The 19,543-nt window shown below is 45.0% G+C and overlaps 1 protein-coding gene across 10 annotated transcripts in view; it reads right to left on the bottom strand.

Moving 5' to 3' along the window:
• LOC147015704 (histone-lysine N-methyltransferase NSD2-like) overlaps window positions 1-19,543 on the bottom strand; it is a 192,725-nt gene that overhangs the window by 110,522 nt on the left and 62,660 nt on the right. For all 10 annotated transcript variants that reach the window (XM_085848117.1, XM_085848116.1, XM_085848122.1 and 7 more), the window contains exons 7-11: window positions 18,534-18,693; window positions 17,852-18,014; window positions 17,500-17,570; window positions 15,774-15,849; window positions 8,667-8,797 (exon numbers count right to left, since the gene is read on the bottom strand). In XM_085848117.1, the coding sequence (XP_085704243.1) occupies window positions 8,667-8,797; window positions 15,774-15,849; window positions 17,500-17,570; window positions 17,852-18,014; window positions 18,534-18,693 (601 nt within the window). The remainder of the gene's footprint in view (window positions 1-8,666; window positions 8,798-15,773; window positions 15,850-17,499; window positions 17,571-17,851; window positions 18,015-18,533; window positions 18,694-19,543) is intronic.

Genomic DNA, 19,543 nt, shown 5'->3' with positions numbered 1-19,543 from the left:
CACACCTGAAACAAGTGGATGACAAAGAATGGCTTGTTTGAGGGAAGATTGAAATGCCTGGTTGGAACCATGCAGAGGTTCATGAGGCTGGTGAAGAGATTTTGATGTTTTGTTTAAATTGTTGGAAATAAACGATTAGGGCAGTATGGAGGAGGCCAGCCGATGACGGACGTAGTGACAAATTCATTGGGGTTTGATGAAAACGTGTACTAGTTAAATTTGATGACCAAATGGGATCCGAGGGATTTGTGCGTTTTTGTTTTCACATAAAAGTGAAAGGTGCTGGATGGTGTTGTGGACTGGCTGTGCGGCACTGTGGAATGAATGACGAAAGTGTTTGGGTGAATGGCGTGATTGTGCAGATGAGGAGAGTTAGTGCGAACAACGTACCCAGTCGGTAGGAGTCTCTTAACCAAGTTACTGTAGGTTAGAGGGGCTTAGAGGATTTGACATGGATTCTGGCTGCTGTTCCATTGTGCAAGCAGACTGCGAGGGGTAGGTGCAGGCCAAGGTATGGGGATACTGGCTGGTAGTGTGACATGGTATTGGAAGTTGGTGAGTTGGGAAATAAGGCAGCAGGGCTTTGGGGGTTCCAGGCAGGTGAAGGCTGTCAGAAGTGCCAGGAGAGCACCGTAGGGTTCAGTGCCAGGAGAGCACGGTAGGTTCATTGCCAGGAGAGCACAGTGTAGGTGCTATGAGAGCACAGTATGGGTGCTATGAGAGCACAGTATGGGTGCTATGAGAGCACAGTATCGGTGCTAGAGAGAGCCACCCCTTCGTTAGGAGCACCAGAAGCATGCTCAGGTGAAACCCGAGGTCGCCGAGTGTCCTCCACCCCCGATTGGAAGCAGGCAAAGAGGCCTAGTAGTAGTCACACTCCCCAGCCAGCGAGTTATGCCTGGCACCACCAAATGGAAGACAAATAAGGGCCTTGTCCAGGTTTAATAGAATGCAACAGTGTGCCAGGTTGGGAAAAATGGGTCATTAGGATCATTCTAGCCATAGCAGGGTTTTTTGCATTGTCTAGAGCTAAAAGTAAATGGTTAGGTTCGATGGACTCTCCTCCGCACCATTCATGCGTGACACCTGGTACGAGTAGTGGTGATGGGAGAATTTGTTGACAGGGGTCAGGCTAGGTCACCCTCTCCAAGTGCCAGAGAAGCCACCAGTATGTCATGAGCACACATCCACGAAGATAACAGATGAGTAAGAAGCACACCATCCTGTCTGTAAAAGAAAAGAAAAAAAAAAAGAGAAAGAAAAAAAAAAAAAAAAGAGAGAACAGCCAAAACAAGTCAGGCAAGGAAGGTTAAGGGTACACTCCATCTCACCTGGTCTGAGGTCATCACACCCATTTGCGTCCTCAAGAACACCACCAAACTGCATTTGCTTACCATCGATATCACCATGACACCATTGCTGTGTTACCTGCTGTCCAATGCAGCGCTTGTTGCCTGCTGCTGCTTGTGAGTAGGCCATATGGGCCGAAGCATTTTTGTGGGCCATTGAGGCCAAAGTGCTTTTGTGGGCCGTTGCGGCCGAAGATTCATGCCATTTAGTGGGCCATTGCGGCTGAAGATTCATGTTATTCTGTGGGCCGTTGCAGCCGAAGATTCATGCCATTTTGTGGGCTCAGTGAGCCGAAGAACTCTTTGTGAGATTAGGCCACTGAGCCGACTGAACTCACCTGGTGAGAGGCCAATAAGGCCACGAAGTGAGGAAACCCTCAGGGGTGAATGGACGACACTGCTGGGAGGGGGCATGAAGGATCGAACACGTGAAAGAACTTTGAACCTTTGAATGTTCTGCTCCTTTGAAAATGTTGGTGTTAAAAGTAAAATTGAATGCCCTCCCATTCAAATCCATAACTAGAATGTTAAGTAGTGTGCACAGAGTGTGAATTTGTTTGTTAGATTGGTGACCCGACACACTAGGATAGGGACATGCCGATCTTACTGTGACACTTTGATTTTTGGACTTAAGTGCTTCCCAAGTTGTGGGTTAGAGTAAATGGGAGATCTGTGCTGTACGTTAGACAGGGCCATTGACGTGGGCTGCCACAGATGGAGGCTCGGGAGAGCCTCGGGAGAAAGGTGGGAGTAGTGTTACGGAAATGACCCTTATTGGACTACTAAATATAGGATTAGCTCAGATCCCCCATTAAATGCATGTATAGCTAGGTTGTTTGGTAAAATGGACGTTACATGTGTGTTGGGAGATATAAGAGGCTGTTTTGTTGTTTGTGCGGTGGTGGTGGAACAAGGGCTCCCTCTTCTTCTTCCCCATCCCGGACGAGGCCCCGCCCAGTCGGATGAAAGAGTGTGGCCAAAAAGAGGAAGTGACGCGAAGGGGAGGAGTTTTGTCAGCTTCGGAAAGGGGAAGGAGCGAGTGGTTCGAAGCGAGCAAACGTAAGAAAACTGTAAAAGAGAGAAAAGTGTTGAGTGTGTGGAAATAGTGGATGAGAGAACGTCTGCTCGTGTAACGAGAGAGCAAGCGAAAACCTTGTGAACAACTTCAGTTTGGCAGTTTGGAAAACTGCAATCGGTTGAGAGGGTGCTTGTGTGTCGAAGCGAGCGAACGAAGGCTTCGTAAAAAGAGTATTGTGTGTGGAAAACAGTCGGGTTTTCGAGGCGTGCTCGGAGTGGCTTCGAAGCGAGAGAAACAAAGGCTTCGTGAAAAGGTTGAGTTTTGAGAAACGGTAGTCGGATTTTGAGAGGCTGCCTGTACGTCGAGTCTGCCCTTTTGGACAGTGGGAGAGGCGATCTGCACGTCGAGTCGACGATCGACTCATATGGGGAGGCGATCGACAGGTTCGGCCTGCGTCTGGCCGCGGAGCCTCCGTACTTACTCACCTCACGGCTCGACACATTTGTCAATCCGCCTGCGGAGCTCGGCACCTCGATTTTGGCCTTGTCTGGTGAACGGGCCAGGCCTGGATTTGTATGCTGGACCGTGAGAGAGATCAGCTGAGGCCCATCGTCAACCTTACGCGGGGTCAGTGCGCGTGGAGACCGCGTGCAGCGCGAAGGGGGCAAAAGGAGGACGGGCTCCATTTCGCCACGTGACGCATTCGAGCTGGAGCTCGAATCCGTGGACATCGCCTGTTGCGAGCGACATTCGTGCTTTTGACACTGTCCTCTCTTCCATGAGACATCACCAAGTACTCTGTCTTGTCTTGCATGCATGCTGTCTGTCTTTGTCTGCACGTTGTTTAAGGCATATCTCGGTAGCGACCCCCTCGAAACCTGTAGTCCGTGGTTTCCTAGTTAAGAATGGGTTGAGGATTGTTAATAAAAACATTGTCGTGAATTTTGCTTGTGTTGTGATCGCCGATGTTCCCCAATAAATCTGGTTAATTCGTATGAAGTTGCCGCTATGGATTAATTCGTGTCGCGTCGAGGAATGATCCGTTCGATTGGCATATAAAACCAAAATGGTTACAGACTGGCAGAAAACGCTCGGCATCTGACAAAACCAGTCTGTAGCCAGAGGTTATATTTCCCCAACTGGCAAGGTACAAGGAGTACGTTGGTATCGCGATTGTAGATGTGTGACCCAAGGCCTGTGCTGAGCCGGCTGGCGTTATAGATCCTGGAGACGGCGGTGGTGAGGGTGGCGCCAAGGACCGGGTGAGAATCCCGCCACCCCGGATCCGTAACAATATATTCATTTTAATGACTCGACCACATTGTTGATTAAACCATTTAATTAAGGATGGTGACCGAAGAAAGGTCCATTCCAATAATCTCAGGACTAATGAATTATGGGTAAAGTTTTCATCCAGACTGTACTTTTGAAGCATAAACTTTGTGTAGGAACATTCCATTCAATAAAATGGAAAAAAACAAGCCACTACAGCTCACAAATAAGCAACACTACTATTCCTCGCATCTTAATGACATCAAAAGTAGACCAGTTTGAAGGAAACAACAACAAAAATTACCCCCGTGTGGGGGTGACGGTCATCTCTATAATTTTTTTTTACTATCATAATCGATAAACCGTTGCCAGACATCTCCTAAAATGACAGACTAGATAGGTTTTGAAAATGGCGACTTTCACAACTTTCGTGACCTCGTGACCTTGACCCTGACCTTGAATCCGGGAAAAAAATGTCGTTGGGTATCACTTATCGACCTCTACCCACATACCAAATTTCATCAAGATCGGAAGTAAAAAGTTTTCTTTGTACCGGGAGGTGTTTTTGACCATCTTCCAGGTTACGTGGCGGCCAAACGGGACGGAAATTCAAAAATCTGTCTGGTAAGATACAAGATAATATTTTTTACTATCATAATCAATAAACACTTGCCGAATATCTTGTAGAATGGCAGACTAGATAGGTTTTGAAAATGGCGATTTTTATAACTTACGTGACCTCGTGACCTTGACTTTGAACGCGGAAAAAAGTTATATCGTTGTGCAACACTCATCGACCTCTACCCAAATACTAAGTTTCATTAAGATCGGAAAGAAAAATTGTTGACAGACAGACATTTGGTCCGGCATTATTAGGTCAACTCGGTAGAGATGACCTAAAGAAACTAGAACGGCACTCTTCGATGTCGACAGATATGCCTCCGCCCATTATTATTATGGGAGGCTTTTATTTAAAAAATTATAATAATAATAATAAATAAAGGCTGCCGAACCACATGACCGATGATGTCATCAATCCCCCCCCCCCATGCGATTTAACCCTAGATGACCCTGAAAGTTTTTCAAACTGATCGGATAAAGTGTTTGACGTATGCAATTATGACATCATAACGAAGCCACCTGTGACATAATCAAAAACAAACAAAAAAATACCCCCGAGAGGGAGTGCCGGCCATCTCTGCCAGAGGTCGAAAGTAACTCTGTTTCAGACTGGAATAGGGGCAGTTCATAAAGTACGTACGCTCTACTTCCGGGTTTCAAAACCACCCACCCCCCTCTGTATGCAGGCTAGTGACCACCCACCCACCCCCCTCTGTATACAGGCTAGTGACCACCCACCCACCCCCTCATACATTGCTAATCGCTTGCAAAGCCAGCTGTTCCTTATGAACTGATGTTTGTAAGCCATGATGATGCAGTCCCTAGCGGTGCAATTTACCTTTTTCTTTTAATATCACAGCACACGTCATTTATGAAAATAAAAGCACAAATTGACATTCAAAACAATGTTAATGTCATAAATGAAAGTAAGTGTGCATATAAACTTGTGTTCCATTTAGTTAAATCTGACAAAAGCTTCAAATGTAATATTTGTCTCGGAGAGTTCCGGTTCTTAATTTTTTAATACTTTTTTGTATGTACGTACTTTATGAACGGCCCATACGGGGAATCAGAACGAAGTTTGAAGGGCTATAAAATCGGAACGAGAGCAAATTTCAAAAAAATGGCTCGTGTTGTTATAGATAATAGTCCATAGTATCTGAATCACTAATAACATTTGATCTCTCTTGATAAATGAGGGAGGAGATACGATTTGAAATCGACGCTTTTCGCAACTTTGACAGTCTCGTGACGTTGACCTCGACCTTGGACGACCTTGTAAGCTATATCGTTGTGCATGTCTCATTGACCTCTATCCATTCCACTATTGGTTATTTGTCTCCACTCGGTTTGATTGTGGACGGACGGACAGACAGACGGACAGACTTCGAGACTGGGGTTATTAGGTCATCTCTACTGAGATGATAGAGATGACCTAAAAACACACATTTCTCATGAGGAGTACTTGATGCGCAAAGTTTCAAGTTTTTCCATGGAGCGGTTTCAGATACAGAGGTCCAGTTTTTCCATTTTTCCAACATGGCTACCACACCACATGACCAATGATATCATAATTATCATTAAAACATTCTCCATGAGTAGTCACGCCTAAGGTGAAAATGTCATGTCAAACTGATAAGCGGTTGCAGAGAAAACAAGAGAAATTTAGCACGGAAGTACATACGTACGTACGTACGGGCAACCCGAAAACAATGCTTCCGGCGACTTCGTCAGCGGAGGCATAAAAACAAGGGCAATATCCCCGGGCGCTCATCTGGTAGTGGCTGTAGAAGAAAACCAGAGAAGCACTGGTAGAAGTAGATGACCCACAAAATATGCAACAGAGAAGAAAGTTAATACCTGTGGATTTTAAAAAAATGCCATGAACCAACTTTGGTACATCACGGGTGATGAAGGTTGTGGTCAAGTTTCAAAATTGTGTGTAGCTTCTGAGAAGAAAGCAAATACCTCTTTTGGGGGCAATAACCCCCCTCCCCCGGTAGACCGCAAAAGAGCAAGAATAAAAAGAGGTATAGTAGTGTCAGGAAGAATAAGAAGCAGGAACAAATTGCCGACCCATGTACAAATTGTACGTTTGTCAAACGTTACAGATTAGCTCTTTAATAATGCTGACGAGCTGGGAAAAAGCAATAGGTATCTGAACTCCTTAACAGTTTGAAAGGTAATAATTATGTGGGGACTTTTGGTAGCTGAGCATGCCATGGTTTTTGCACAGATTTTAGGCAATTTTTATGGCTTTTCAAACACAACACAAACTAGAGGGGGAGCACTCGGGAGAGTGCAAAACCTCCGCCGCCAATACTGCTGGGTCACTCGAGTGAACCTTATATCTTATTCATTAAATATGATGTCAACAGTGCTGACAGAGTTATAGTTTTCTCCATTTTTTTTGGGGGGGGGGGAGGGGGGGGTTGGAAATCACCTAAAACATGTAAAGATGCAAAAAAATAAAAAAAATCGAAATTTTGTTGAAAAAAAGTTGCAAAAATTTTTTTTCTCTAACATTTTTTTTTGGGGGGGTTGGAAATCACTTAAAACATGTAGAAATGCAAAAAAAATCTTTTTTTGGGGGGGGAGGTAACAATTTTTGGGGAGGGGGTTGGAAATCACTTAAAACATGTAAAAATGCAAAAAAAAAAAATTCTCAATTTTTTTTGGGGTGGGGGGTTGGAAATCACTTAAAACATGTAGAAATGCAAAAAAAAATTCTCTATTTTTTTTGGGGGGGGGGTAACAATTTTTAGGGGTTGGAAATCACTTAAAACATGTAGAAATGCAAAAAAAAAATTCTCGATTTTTTGGGGGGGGAACAATTTTTTTGGGGGGTTGGAAATCACTTAAAACATGCAGAAATGCAAAAAAAAATTTCTCGAACAATTTTTTTGGGGGGGTTGTAAATCACTTACATGTAGAAATGCAAAAAAAAATTCTCTATTTTTTGGGGGGGGGGGTAAAAAAAATTTGGGGGGGGGTAGAAATCACTTAAAACATGTAGGAATGCAAAAAAAAAAATTTTTTCTCTAACAATTTTTTTTTGGGGAGGGGGGGCGACCAAGTCCAAAATTTAATGGCATGATCCTTGGACCATACCTAACCCCCCCACCAAGTTTCGTCGAAATCCATCGAGGAGTTCTTCCGTAATACTGTTCACAAACAAACAAACAAACAAACAAACAGAAAGGGGTGAAAACAGTAACCTCCATCCATCTTCGAAGATGGCGGAGGTTAACTACCCTGAAATGCATGAGGTATTGACAGAGGAATGTGGGTGGATGGGGTGCGGTGGTGGGGGGGGGGGGGTTGGGCAAGTTTGCCAGAAGTAAAATCCCAGGTGGCAAAGGGATTTACCCCAAACCCAATTCTTTTGACAACTCGATGAAAACGTCTCATACCGAGGAATGGCGTGACAATATTTTATACATGTGGAGGATCTCTTCAAGAAAGGTGCACTTTTTATAGTGTCCATTCCATCACCATCATTTAAAATCATACCAACAAATTTGAATAGAGCAATCTGGTGAAAAAAAAATGTATCCTGCAAGTGTTTTAATAAATTGTTAACAGAGAAGTGTCATAACATTCATTTTGCTGAGATTAAATACTTGTCCATAATTGATAAACTCAGAAGAAAGAGCACATTGACTCCAAGAAGGAAAAGTTACCGATGATTTATTCAGTTTGGCAAATGTTTTGCCATCAGGTGATGGTGATACGGCAAATGTCAAATAATGTTCCCAATGAGATTTATGTGGAGCTCCTCCATGAGTCTCATTCCGTTAAATAAATAAAGATAATTTACAACACAACATACACAACCAAAATCGAAAGAAAACTAGAATGGCACTTGGTAGAGCGCATACCTCCACCAGGCTGAACAGTTTACGTTTTGTATCCACCTAATTGGCCGGATCTACATCCGGAACTGAACAAAAATGTCATAATCCAATTGGCTCGTCCTTGTCACCTACGCAACTCATCCACCGAGTTTCATCATAACCCGTCCACTGCTTGAGATACCATGCTATTGATCGTTTTTTGGGTCCATCTCTCAATGGTGAAGAATCGCTTTAAAAATTCTAGAATCCAAATCCGGATCTTCATCAAAATCGAATCAATTCACCCTTCTGACCCTTGTCACACACCCAACCTGTCCACCAAATTTTGTCTGAATCTGTCCATAACCTTTTGATATATCCTACTCAAAGACACATGCAGACAGACAGACAGGCAGACAGGCACAAAAATATATAAACTCTGTCCACCTTTGGTAGTGGAGGAAACAAAACAACATACACAAACAAAAACAAAATACAAAACAACATACACAAACAAAAACAAAACAACATACACAAACAAAAACAAAACCAAGCACACGCACGCAACACCTCTGGATCAGAAGAAGGCTCGCCAGGGGCAGCTAAATCTTCATCGACATCAGATGGGCTGCAAGAGGTGCCCATAGAAGCCAAGCCACGCTTTTTTAGAGGCTTGCAATTGTCCGACATTTGTACTGCACCTGCACCAAAAGTGGAATAAAAATAAAAGAATCATCATTAAAAAAAAAAAGAGGGGAGGGGAGTAATTGTTTTGATGAGTTAATGAGCAAACTGTTTACAACTTCAGTTTGGCATGTAGCATTTCCATCTGAAATCATGACTCATGATGGAGGAAGCCCAGCTTCAAATCCCACTTACCATATATTTATTGTCCACTAATGCTTTTACATCAAAAATGCCTGTCTTGCATGTGATTAAGTACAAGCTCCTTAAGAAAGCAAAATCAAAACATCTACATATTGTTACGGTTCTGGGAACCGTATGCATTCAAACATACAGCTGACCCAAAGTTAGTTATGCCGTTATACATGTAGACAGATTCCCTCCTTGTGTGTAGTGGGTTATCGAAGGGGTGTGTTGCGATGTTTTTTTAGTTAGGGTAATAAATCTTTATTTCCCCTCTTATTTGAACCACAGTATCTTTTTTTTTCGCTTTCCGAGGCGAAATCTTTGTGAGGTACCTTTTTGGCGAGTGCAGTCACACGTGGAGGGGGCGGGCTCGCGGCATGGCCGAAACGACGCCCAGAAGGGGCGGACCCATGGAGGCCCTGTCCAATCAGGGCAGACAGTGACGTCAGTTTCACCAAGGCCCCTCCCCGCTGAGGGAGATCCATAAATTACGACACCGTCCTCAGCGAGGAGTTCTTTGGGGGTCGTTCGTCATCGTGTTGGTGTGCTGAGTTGGAGAGTTCGTTAGTTGGAGGAGTCTTCAGTTCAGTGGAGTTCTGTGTGGGTCGTGTTCATGAGCTGGAGACAGTAGTTGGAGTGAGCCAGTTTGTCGCTGGTTGCCAAAGGGAAAAAGGAGGTCGTGACGTGGAGGGTCTGCCCGCGTCTCGCCTCGGCGGGCCGTCTGTTGCACTGATTTGAGGGTGCCCGACCTTGACCGGGCCTCTTGTGGGTCCTGTCAGCGGCCCTGATCCCCGCCTTGGACTCCGCTCTACCCGACTCGAGCTCCTCCACGGACCCGGTACGACCTTGGCAGATCCGCTCGCTGCATCTGAACCGGAAAGGTAATTGGCAGTTGGTAGTCGGTAGAGTGGTCCGGTTTGAGCAAGGCGTACTGAGGGCGTGGTTCCCCAGTAGACGACACCACATGGTTAATTAGGTAAATTGGTTCGAACAAAAAGACCCTACGCTACGCGGTGGAGATATTGGCGTCCACAGTTGGTTAAGCGACCCGCCGCCTCACGGAATTATTCGAGAGGGACGGCCTACAATTCCGGAAAGTCTGGTGGGAGACGACGTAACCTCTCCCACCTAGTGGTCATTCACGCCACCGGACCTACGGCCTGCAACAATATATATATATATATATATATATATATATATATATATATATATATATATATATATATATATATACACATACATATATATATATATACACACACACACACACACATATACGAGGCGCCGCGAGGAGGAGTGATGCAAGCGACACATCGGCCATTTTGGAGTTAATGCCATATAGCACTATTTTAACCATTGCCCTATCATCCGAGCATGTCCCTGACACCAAAACTCCACCCGAAATAGGGCTGAAAGTCTCGCGTAAAAAACTTTCACAAGCACTGTCTCACCAGCCGCATCTGGCTGGATGCTATTTCGAGGAGGAATGTTGTAAGCGCCCGAGGCAATCTTCCTTGGTGGGAGGTGGCGTGGTGCAGCGTGACCATTATTACCATTGTTCTCGTAACTCTAACTAGTTTTGGCACTACCATAACACACAGTTACCCTTCCATGACCAGTAATAATAGGTTTTTGGTATTGAACTTCACTACAATCATGCAAAATAGTGCTTTGGTTAACATGTAAACCACCCGTTTATAATGTAAAATTTCGTACCCTACTGTTTTTTTTAATTTTTTTTCCTCATTACATGATCAGCTTCGGCTTGAAACAAGGATTTGTGTGGTTTTTAAATGATGTTTCTATCTATAACGATAACAAAATTACTGCGTTTGAAGTTGCGCAAGCTTTGACTTGGATTTCTGACGTTTTAAAAAAAATGTCGCTAACATCACTCCTCCTCGCGGGGCCTCATATAAACACCATTGTCTCTGTGTCTTTCTCTCTTCCATATGCACAGCCACATCTTTTAAGTTACAAACTCCAAACTTGAGGTACAAATACAACTTTGTGTGGGGAGTGACATAGACTTTTTAGCTGTGACCTCACATCGGGGTGTGGGGAGGGGGGGGGTGGTTGGGGCATAAATTCTCAATGTGAATGTGTGAAGAATCACTGTTGGTGGTGGCAGAAGGCATTTTCTTTGGCTACAATTTCCAAATTTCCTTTGGCGACAATGTTACTTATCCACGTTTCACTTCCCACGAAATTATAAATAAATATAGATGTTTTGAAGTTTTGAAGGAAAAACGAAAAACACAGTCAGTCCATCCATGAAACCGTGACGACATTTAAATTAATTACGTACTGTTTGAACGTCATTCCTGACTTCACACACATCCGTCAATAAATTAAGTACTTTTGGAATGTACTTTTCGACCCTTTAGATTGCTGAGACCTCTTTGATCATTACATACATACAATGGGAGCATACGCCACAGCACATCACTGCGTTCACTTTCCGCCGGTACTCCAAGGGCCTCCGTCTGGCCATCCCCCAGGCAGATGCCTGGTCCATCCCCATCTCCTTGAAATGCTGATCAACATGCTGCAACCAAGAGGCACATGGTCGGCCCATTGGCCTCCTCCACTATTGAGGGTCCCTCACTGAGAGAATCTGGTGAGCAGGATCAGCATCAGGAAAACAAGCCACAAGTCCCGACAGCTGCAGCTGACGCTCACGGACAATGCAGGTTACAAATCTCATTTGAATCTCTCTCAGCAATGGCTCGATGGACACAAAGTCCAACCAGCGATAGCCAAGGATTCTCTGAAGAGACCTGGTACCAAAGGGATTAAGTTGCCATCTCAGATCCCTGGACAGAGTCCAAGTCTCACATCCGTAGAGCAAGACTGGAAGCACCGAAGACCTGAAGACTCGGACTTTCATCCTCCCGCACAGATACCGGCAGCGCCACACCCCATGATCCAGTGAATTCATGACTCCCCGGGCCCGACCCTGACGTCTATTGACCTCTGGCTCACAGCCAGGAGAGATGTGAATATCACTGCTAAGGTAAGTGAATCTCTCCATGACCTCAACATCCTCACCACAAACAGGTACAGACAAGATAACAGCATCCAAGATGTCATTGAAAACCTGGATCTTAGTTTTGCCTCAGCAAACCCATAATCCCAGCGGGAAGATGTCAGAGATCAAGCTGCATTGCATCATTTGGTCATGTGAAAATCTTTGACATCTTCCCCAGAATCCAGTCCCAACAAGTGCTGAAAACTGTGGTGGCCAGTGCACATCACTGACAAACTCCAGCAACAACTGGAAATAAGTCAGAGATGGTGACACCACATCTCACAGCACTCTCAGTACCATAGTTTAGTTCAGACATCAGATTGATCAGTTTTGGTGACACCCCACGAAAAAAAGAATCCTCCAGAGGGCATCCTGATTCACCCAATCGAACACTTTGCAGAGATCAACATCCACTATTCGCTGAGAGAATCTGGTGAGCAAGATCACCAACTGGTCCAACATGTGGAACATGTCTTTCAATCCAGACAAACTCGGAACCGGAACTATCCCTGGACATATCACGTGCTTTTGACAGTCTGGCACCCTGCACTGCTCACCAAACTCTTCCTATGGTATCCATGGCCATCTCCACTCATGGATCGCAGACTTCCTCTCCTGTCGTAGTCAAGGTGTGGCCCTAAATGGAGTTCTTTCATCCCCTCTTCCTGTCCAGGCTGGAGTTCCTCAAGGTAGCGTTCTGGGCCCTGTTCTTTTTCTGGTTTTCATCAATGATCTCTCCGACTCTCTGGAAAATCCTCTATATCTCTTTGCTGATGACTCCACCCTCTGCCGTACCATTGGTCATCCCTCAGACCGGCAAGCAGCAGCTTCTTCGCTCACTGCAGATCTGGACAAAATCACAAACTGGTCCAACATGTGGAACATGTCTTTCAATCCGGAAAAATCTCACTCTCACTATGTCTCTTCGAAATGACCATTTAGAAAACCCACCCATCCACTTTCTCAACAATCCTCTGGAAGAAGTCCTTTCTTTCAAGCTTCTGGGTCTCACTATCTGCCATGACCTTTCCTGGGAAAGCCACATTTCAAACCTCGCCTCCAAAGTCAGTCGCCGACTGGGAATCGTCCGTCGTGCAAAGTCCTCCTGAGCTCCTGACCACTTACAAAGCTTTTGTCCGTAGCCTGATGGAGTACTGCTCTCCCCTCTGGGCTGGTGCTCCTGCCTCCCACCTTTCTCGGCTTCATGCTATAGAAACCAGGGCATTTCGGATCATCGGCATCTCCCGCAATGAGGCTGAGTCTTTGGGCCTCTCACTCAATAACCGCAGGTTGGTCGGTGGTCTTTCTGTCTTCTACCATCTCCTCTCCAGCCTCGCCCCCCCCTGCTCTCTCTGTGATTTGTCCCCACCAGATTTCCTCAGGGTGCTCAAGGTCAGCCAACAACCCCCTTCTGGTAAAACTACCAAAATCACGAATCACTGCTCACCTTCACTCTTTCATTCCTCTTTTTTCCTGCCTTTGGAATAAACTCCCTCACTCTATTCTTTCCCATTCTTCCCTCCAGGCTTTCAAAACAGCTGTTCACCACCACCTCTTATCATCCAAATCCAAGTTCGTCCAAATCCTCGATCTTTTCTACCCCCGATAATCCACCCAAGCCCACTTCCTTCAAATTCCCTGCTTTCCTTCCTGAAAGTCCCTGCAATGTCCATCTTCTATTCCCCATGTTCCCCGTCCCATCCCTCTCCCTTCCACAGATCTCCTAATGTGTCTGTTCCCCACTATTTTGTCCCTCCCACTCCCGCCCCTCTTGTCTCATGCCCCCTTGAGTTGTGTTGTGTGTTTGCTCACACGAGCCTCGACAAGGTATACAAAGAAGAAAAAAAAAAGAAAAAAATAGGCTGCCGAAACTCTCCTCTGTGTTCGGTGAGGACCCGAAGAGCAAGGATACGGTCAATCGTTGACCTCTCTGGTGGAAAGCCTGACTGCTCTGGATGCTGGTGCTCAAGCAGATGGTGGCGAACCCTGTCAAGAATTATCCGAGCAAAGACTTTGCCCAGCACCGAGAGCAGCGTCACCAGTCAGTAGTTGTTGCAATCTTGGCGTTCACCCTTCCCTTTCCAGAGAGGGACAACACGGCCCCTTTTCCAATGAGGTGGGATGATGCCTGTGTTCCAGGCAGAGCATGGAACTGCATGCAACAACACGAGTGTAGTATTCCACCAGCCTTGAGAAGTTCAGCATGGATGCCACATATCCGAAGAGCTTTACCCCATTTTAACCAGTTCACTGCAGCCTGTGTTTCCATAAACGAAGGTGCGTCACAGTTGATTGTAGGGTCAGCAATAGGGATGATCACACCTCTGACATCCAACTTGACAGCTGGTGGATCAGCCTTGTACAACCGTTCAAAGTAACTAGCCCAGCAGGCCTTCACTTCGGACTCCTCTGTCAAGAGCTCACCACCCTCTGCTGTCACTGCAGTACACTGAGAGACGGGCTTGGATGAACGCAATGCGTAATTTCTCCTGCAAGCAAGACGAGAATCACTTGAGCACAGGTGATTCTCTACCCCCTCACACATTCCTCGCACATAGGCCTCCTTGTCTACCCTTGGCGCACATACCATTTTACATCTCAGCTCCCTGAACAGCTCAGCTCTGCAATTCAGCCTGGTCGGTATTGAGGAACTGAGCACTCCGGTCGACCAGGCAGTTCTGGATCTTCCTCCAGTGACCATCAACGAGCATATGATCAATATCCTTTGCCACACCACCAGCATTGGAATACCAAGTTCAGCAATAAGCCTGTGGGTGCTGAAACCATGAACCAGCCACCCTGAGTCCATGACTTCTTACAAAGTCAAGGAACTTAGTGCTATTCTGGTTCATAGTTCCAGACCCATTGGGACAAATAAGTCTCATAACCATTCCTTTCAGTTCCAGTCGATGCCCTGAAATCCCCAAGATGAGAAGAGTATCTCGCCTGGGGCAGACTCGAGCATGGCAAAGAATGCGTCCTTAACGGTGAGATTACTCGCCTCAGTCGGAGCATATACAGAGACCAGGGAAATGACACCCAAGGAGTGATAACAGAGAAAGGTGATCATCCTCTCTTCGGGATCGGACATTCCAGGCACCCACCCGAAGGGACCACTTCAGGTTAAACCAAGGGAACTGCCGTCTGGTGGACAACATCTCAGCACCACCCGACACACACTACCACAATCTGACCTGGGAAGGTTACCTGAAGTTTTCCTCTGTCATCAAAGAGTGGGAGTCCCGAAGGCTTTGCCCCAATCCTGTCATCGAGTGAGCTTCTCTGTGGCGGGCAGCTGCACAGGAGGTACTCCCACGGAGTGGGTTTTCAGATATATTTGTGGTACGTTTTTCAGACTGTAGGGTTTTTAGGGTGGCCGGAGTGCAAATCCTGCCACCAACCTCCTCAAAAAAAAAAGTAACTCAACTGCAGGAGGATGTGGGCAGACACATTTGGGCACTAGATATGGATGGCCGTTGGCTCACAAGAAGCCCCTCCACCCTTTGACAGATTTTGTTTTAAATCCTGCTGGGTGACCATGTCATACACCCATTTCCGATGCCAATAAACATCCTCAAATACACTTTATGCTGCTAAAATCCATTCTCTTTTCTGTCAATGGAGACCAACACGAGACATTACACAGACAAGTACTCCTTTGTAATTAAATAACCTTCTCCACAAATTTTCTGCTTATTTGGAATGGAGATGATGGAGCTACTGAGCCAAATAACCAACAATAAACTACTTATTCAAGACTACACCCATTGGCTTACCTTTACAAATAGGACGTGCAGGGGTCTTGCCAGACATCTCCTCTCTGCCAGGTGGCAGGGGCAACGAAGAGTCACTCTGAACACAACGCCAAAATGATGAACACGACTAATGAGTATCTAATTACCAATGAAGAAATATTAAGAAAAAACAACAAAACCAAAAATTAGATTTGATGCCAGTTTTTGCTATGTTCTCTAAAAATCCTTCAACCAAGTGGTAAAGACAGAGTTGTGATCTCGTTTCAAGAGTTAGTCGAAAATTATACTGCTTTGTCTAGGCAGCTTCTTGAAGGTTGACAGTAAACAATGTCAAATTTTCTTCATGACTGGCAAAGTTTTGTTTTTGTTTTTGAAGTGAATAACAGACAATACAGCAGAAAACTACAAAATGAACGTGCAGACACAGGCGCACCTCACGTACTCACAGTTGAAAACAATAATGGTGTGTTAATGACTTCAAGGGGTTAAAGTGCTGAGAATAGTTCAGTTATATGCTTAATAAATATAAAAGCAAATGCATAACGTAATTAGTTGCATTATTTTAAATGCGTCACTTATGTAGTAGTTAAAACGATGTCTCCCCTTACTAATGTTTGTAATAAAATTCCCAACCCTTTTGACACCATTTTAAAGTTCTTGCCTTTGTAAATCTATAGGTCTCTTTTAAGTGATTTGCTCGGCTTTGAGGCACGAGCTTTGGAGCAAAAACTAAATTTGTAGGTACAATCACACTGAGTAGGTCGATGCCGTTGGCAGTCGAAGAGGTGACGGGGTCACGGACAGGCTCACCATGAGGGAGAGGAGGGGCTGGAAGAATGAGCAGTCACGGTTTTCCAAGGCAACATAAAGGAGGAGCAACAGAGAATTGTAGGGAGTGTTCAGAAATCTTTGATGGATAAGCCTCATCCCTTGCTCGCTCTCAGAGTGCCAAAACAATGCGTCTGTCTCTCGCTGTCCTTGTCCCCCTCTCTGTCTGTCTGTCTCTCTCTCTCTCTCTGTCCCCATCCTCCTCTGTCCCCGCCCCCCCACTCTCTCTGCCCCCCCTCTCTCTCTCTGCCTCTCTCTCCCTGTCCCTGCCTCTCTCTCTGAATGGGATGTTCACTCTGCTGAACTGGACCTGACCCATCCTGCAAGAGTCTGCTGGGTTTGGCCAAATAACTCTTGTCTTGTGAATCCCACCATTGTCTATCTCTCGTAGAGTGTCTGAATGGGCCCTAAGGCTTAATTAATCAAGGATTCCCATGTGCCATTGGTTCGAGGCTACGTATGATGCGGTAGTTGAGTACGGGTTTTGTTTTTTATTGTTGGTGGAATACTTATTTGTCACTGCTTTCTTCGTTTTCCTTCCCCTGTTCATGGTTATGAAGCAAACCTGGTCTGGGAGTGAATTCTGGTTGCTGTAGTTCTTTGTTTGTGATTAAGGAAAATTCCATTGAAGGATTAATTGGCTGTGGCAGTTGAAGCCACATATAGACAGTGCCATGCATCTCAGCCTTGCTTGGCCTAATTTGATACGAGACGGTGGTGCTAATTAGTGTAGCGCTCGACCGATCCAATCTGCATGGTACCGTGGCTTTTAAAATTGATCTGGAAGGAAGCTTCAAATTGGTTGACCATTACAGTCGCATTGAGGCGACTTGCCAGATTTGAACCACACAACTGGAACAGATAACTTCACCTTGTGATTATCTCAATAAGTTTTACTACTCATATTTTTCAAGCTTACCTTCACATCTTGGCGCCTGCGTTTTCGTGGATGCAGCTCTTCCGAATGATGCGAACTGTCTTGAGCGGTATCTAAGAGGAAATTTTTTAATTACAAGTTGTGTACAGGAGAGGTAGAGGAATTTAGTGATGCAGCTTGTATGGGCATGGCGGAGGGGGGTTGGGGTGAAGGGGAGAGGGTGTGGGGGTGGGTTAACATATTATGGAATGTTTAACTGTGGTTTTAAAGAAAGCAATAAAAATTAACAAGCAACCAAATAATAAAATAACATTTCAATGCCATTTATGACAATTGTCTTCTTTGTAGCCCATATGTTCAGCCTCAGAGCCGAAAGGCTAAAAGTAGGCCTCACCAGGTAGGCTCGGTGAGTTGGACTGACACTGAGAAGAGCCACTTGGACTGACTACATGATTGCTGGCAAAACTAGCCTTCTCCTGAGCACTTAGTCGCTCCCAACGTGACGACAAGATGGCCTGTAGTTCGCCTGGAGAAGCTCCTGGAAACTCCTGCTGAATCTGCCATCAATGAATAAACATTAAATACAATCCACAAAACTTTAAATGAACAATGGGAAACTCGTTCTTTTAACATAATTGAAAAATGAAACATTAATGGAGGGTTGGGGGCATGAAGGAAGAATCCATGGCTGCTGGTTTGAATAATTTCTGAGAATGTGTAAATGCAGCAGAGTGCCCCCAAGTTCAGGGCAGGAATTAGAAATTCGCCCATCAAATGAGTACACACTGGCCTACTGTTTTTAAAATGTACCATGAGATATTTCACAAACACAAGCAATGACGATACATGGAATAGGTGGCTCAACGCCACCTCTTCACAACAACATATTCATGGATGTAACAACCTGTTTGAAAAAGCAACAGGACAACAACTTAGACTTGGACTGGGAATCTAACTGACAATTCAGTTTTAAAGTGACTTGGTATCTATCAACGATCCTTACAGCTCAGGACCTGATGGAGAACACAATCAGGCTAACAAGTCAACATTCAGAGTATAACAGGGTATCACCTCACCAAACCCTGCTGATTCTGACAGAAACGGGCAAAGAGTGCCATGGCCTGGTCTTCGCCTTGCGTGCTTGGTTCCGCAAGACGCAGACCCAATTTGTCCACAGATCCTACTGCAGCCATTGGCTCTTCTTGCAGGTTGGGTGGCAAATGCTCTGTTTTCTTTCTGCATTCAAATAAATGTGGTAGCAATGAGAGGAACAGTCAAAACATAATAATTAAGAAGAGCTGGTACCAGTTTACAAGAGACGACCCAGACAAAAATTAAAATCAGGGAAAATCAGGGGGAAAAAAAAAAAAAAAAAAAACAAGAAGATGGATAAGTCTATACAAATAAATGCCAGTGTGTGTGTGCGTCAGTGTGTCTACTCCCCAACTCCAAAACTATAAAACCTCTCAGCCTGAAACTTTGCATGCATACTAGAAAACTCCAAAGAAGTGCAAGAGTGCAAATTGGGTGTTTGGGTGAACTAAAACACCCCTTTTAAAGATAATTAACGCCCTCATTTAATTATATCCTTCATCGGGTGATCCTTGACCACCTCACTCTCTGGGTTTTTTCACAAATCACAAATGATTTTTTTTTCACAAATCAAAAAAACCTCTCTCAATTTTCACAAGGCGTTTCCTGGATAACCTCGCTGAGATCTGAGGCCGCCATGTTTTTTGGCCTGCTCAACCATGTCTTGACTTGGAACAGACTGCAACGATTTCTTAACAATTAAGTTGTTTTTTTCACTTTCCTCACTCATATTACCGAATGCCTGTTCATCATAACTACGAATCGCTGCATACATTGCTTTTGTAAGTACTATAGTTTTCAAATTAGGAGCTTGGAGCAATTTCATCCATTATATGATATCCATCCGTCCATTGGGACCATACTCTGTGCAGAGCATTGGTGCTGCCTTAGCATCTCCTTGGCTATTGGGTACACTCCTGGACGGGTCGCCACTCCAACACAGGATACCAGCAAGCTGGCACTCATTTTGCCAACCCCGGAAGGATGACAGGCA

This window comes from Eptatretus burgeri, chromosome 12 (genome assembly GCF_056783735.1).
Source record: "Eptatretus burgeri isolate ZD-2024b chromosome 12, Ebu_testis_v1, whole genome shotgun sequence".
Classification (NCBI taxonomy): domain Eukaryota; kingdom Metazoa; phylum Chordata; class Myxini; order Myxiniformes; family Myxinidae; genus Eptatretus; species Eptatretus burgeri.
This window is presented reverse-complemented; position numbering and strand designations above follow the sequence as displayed.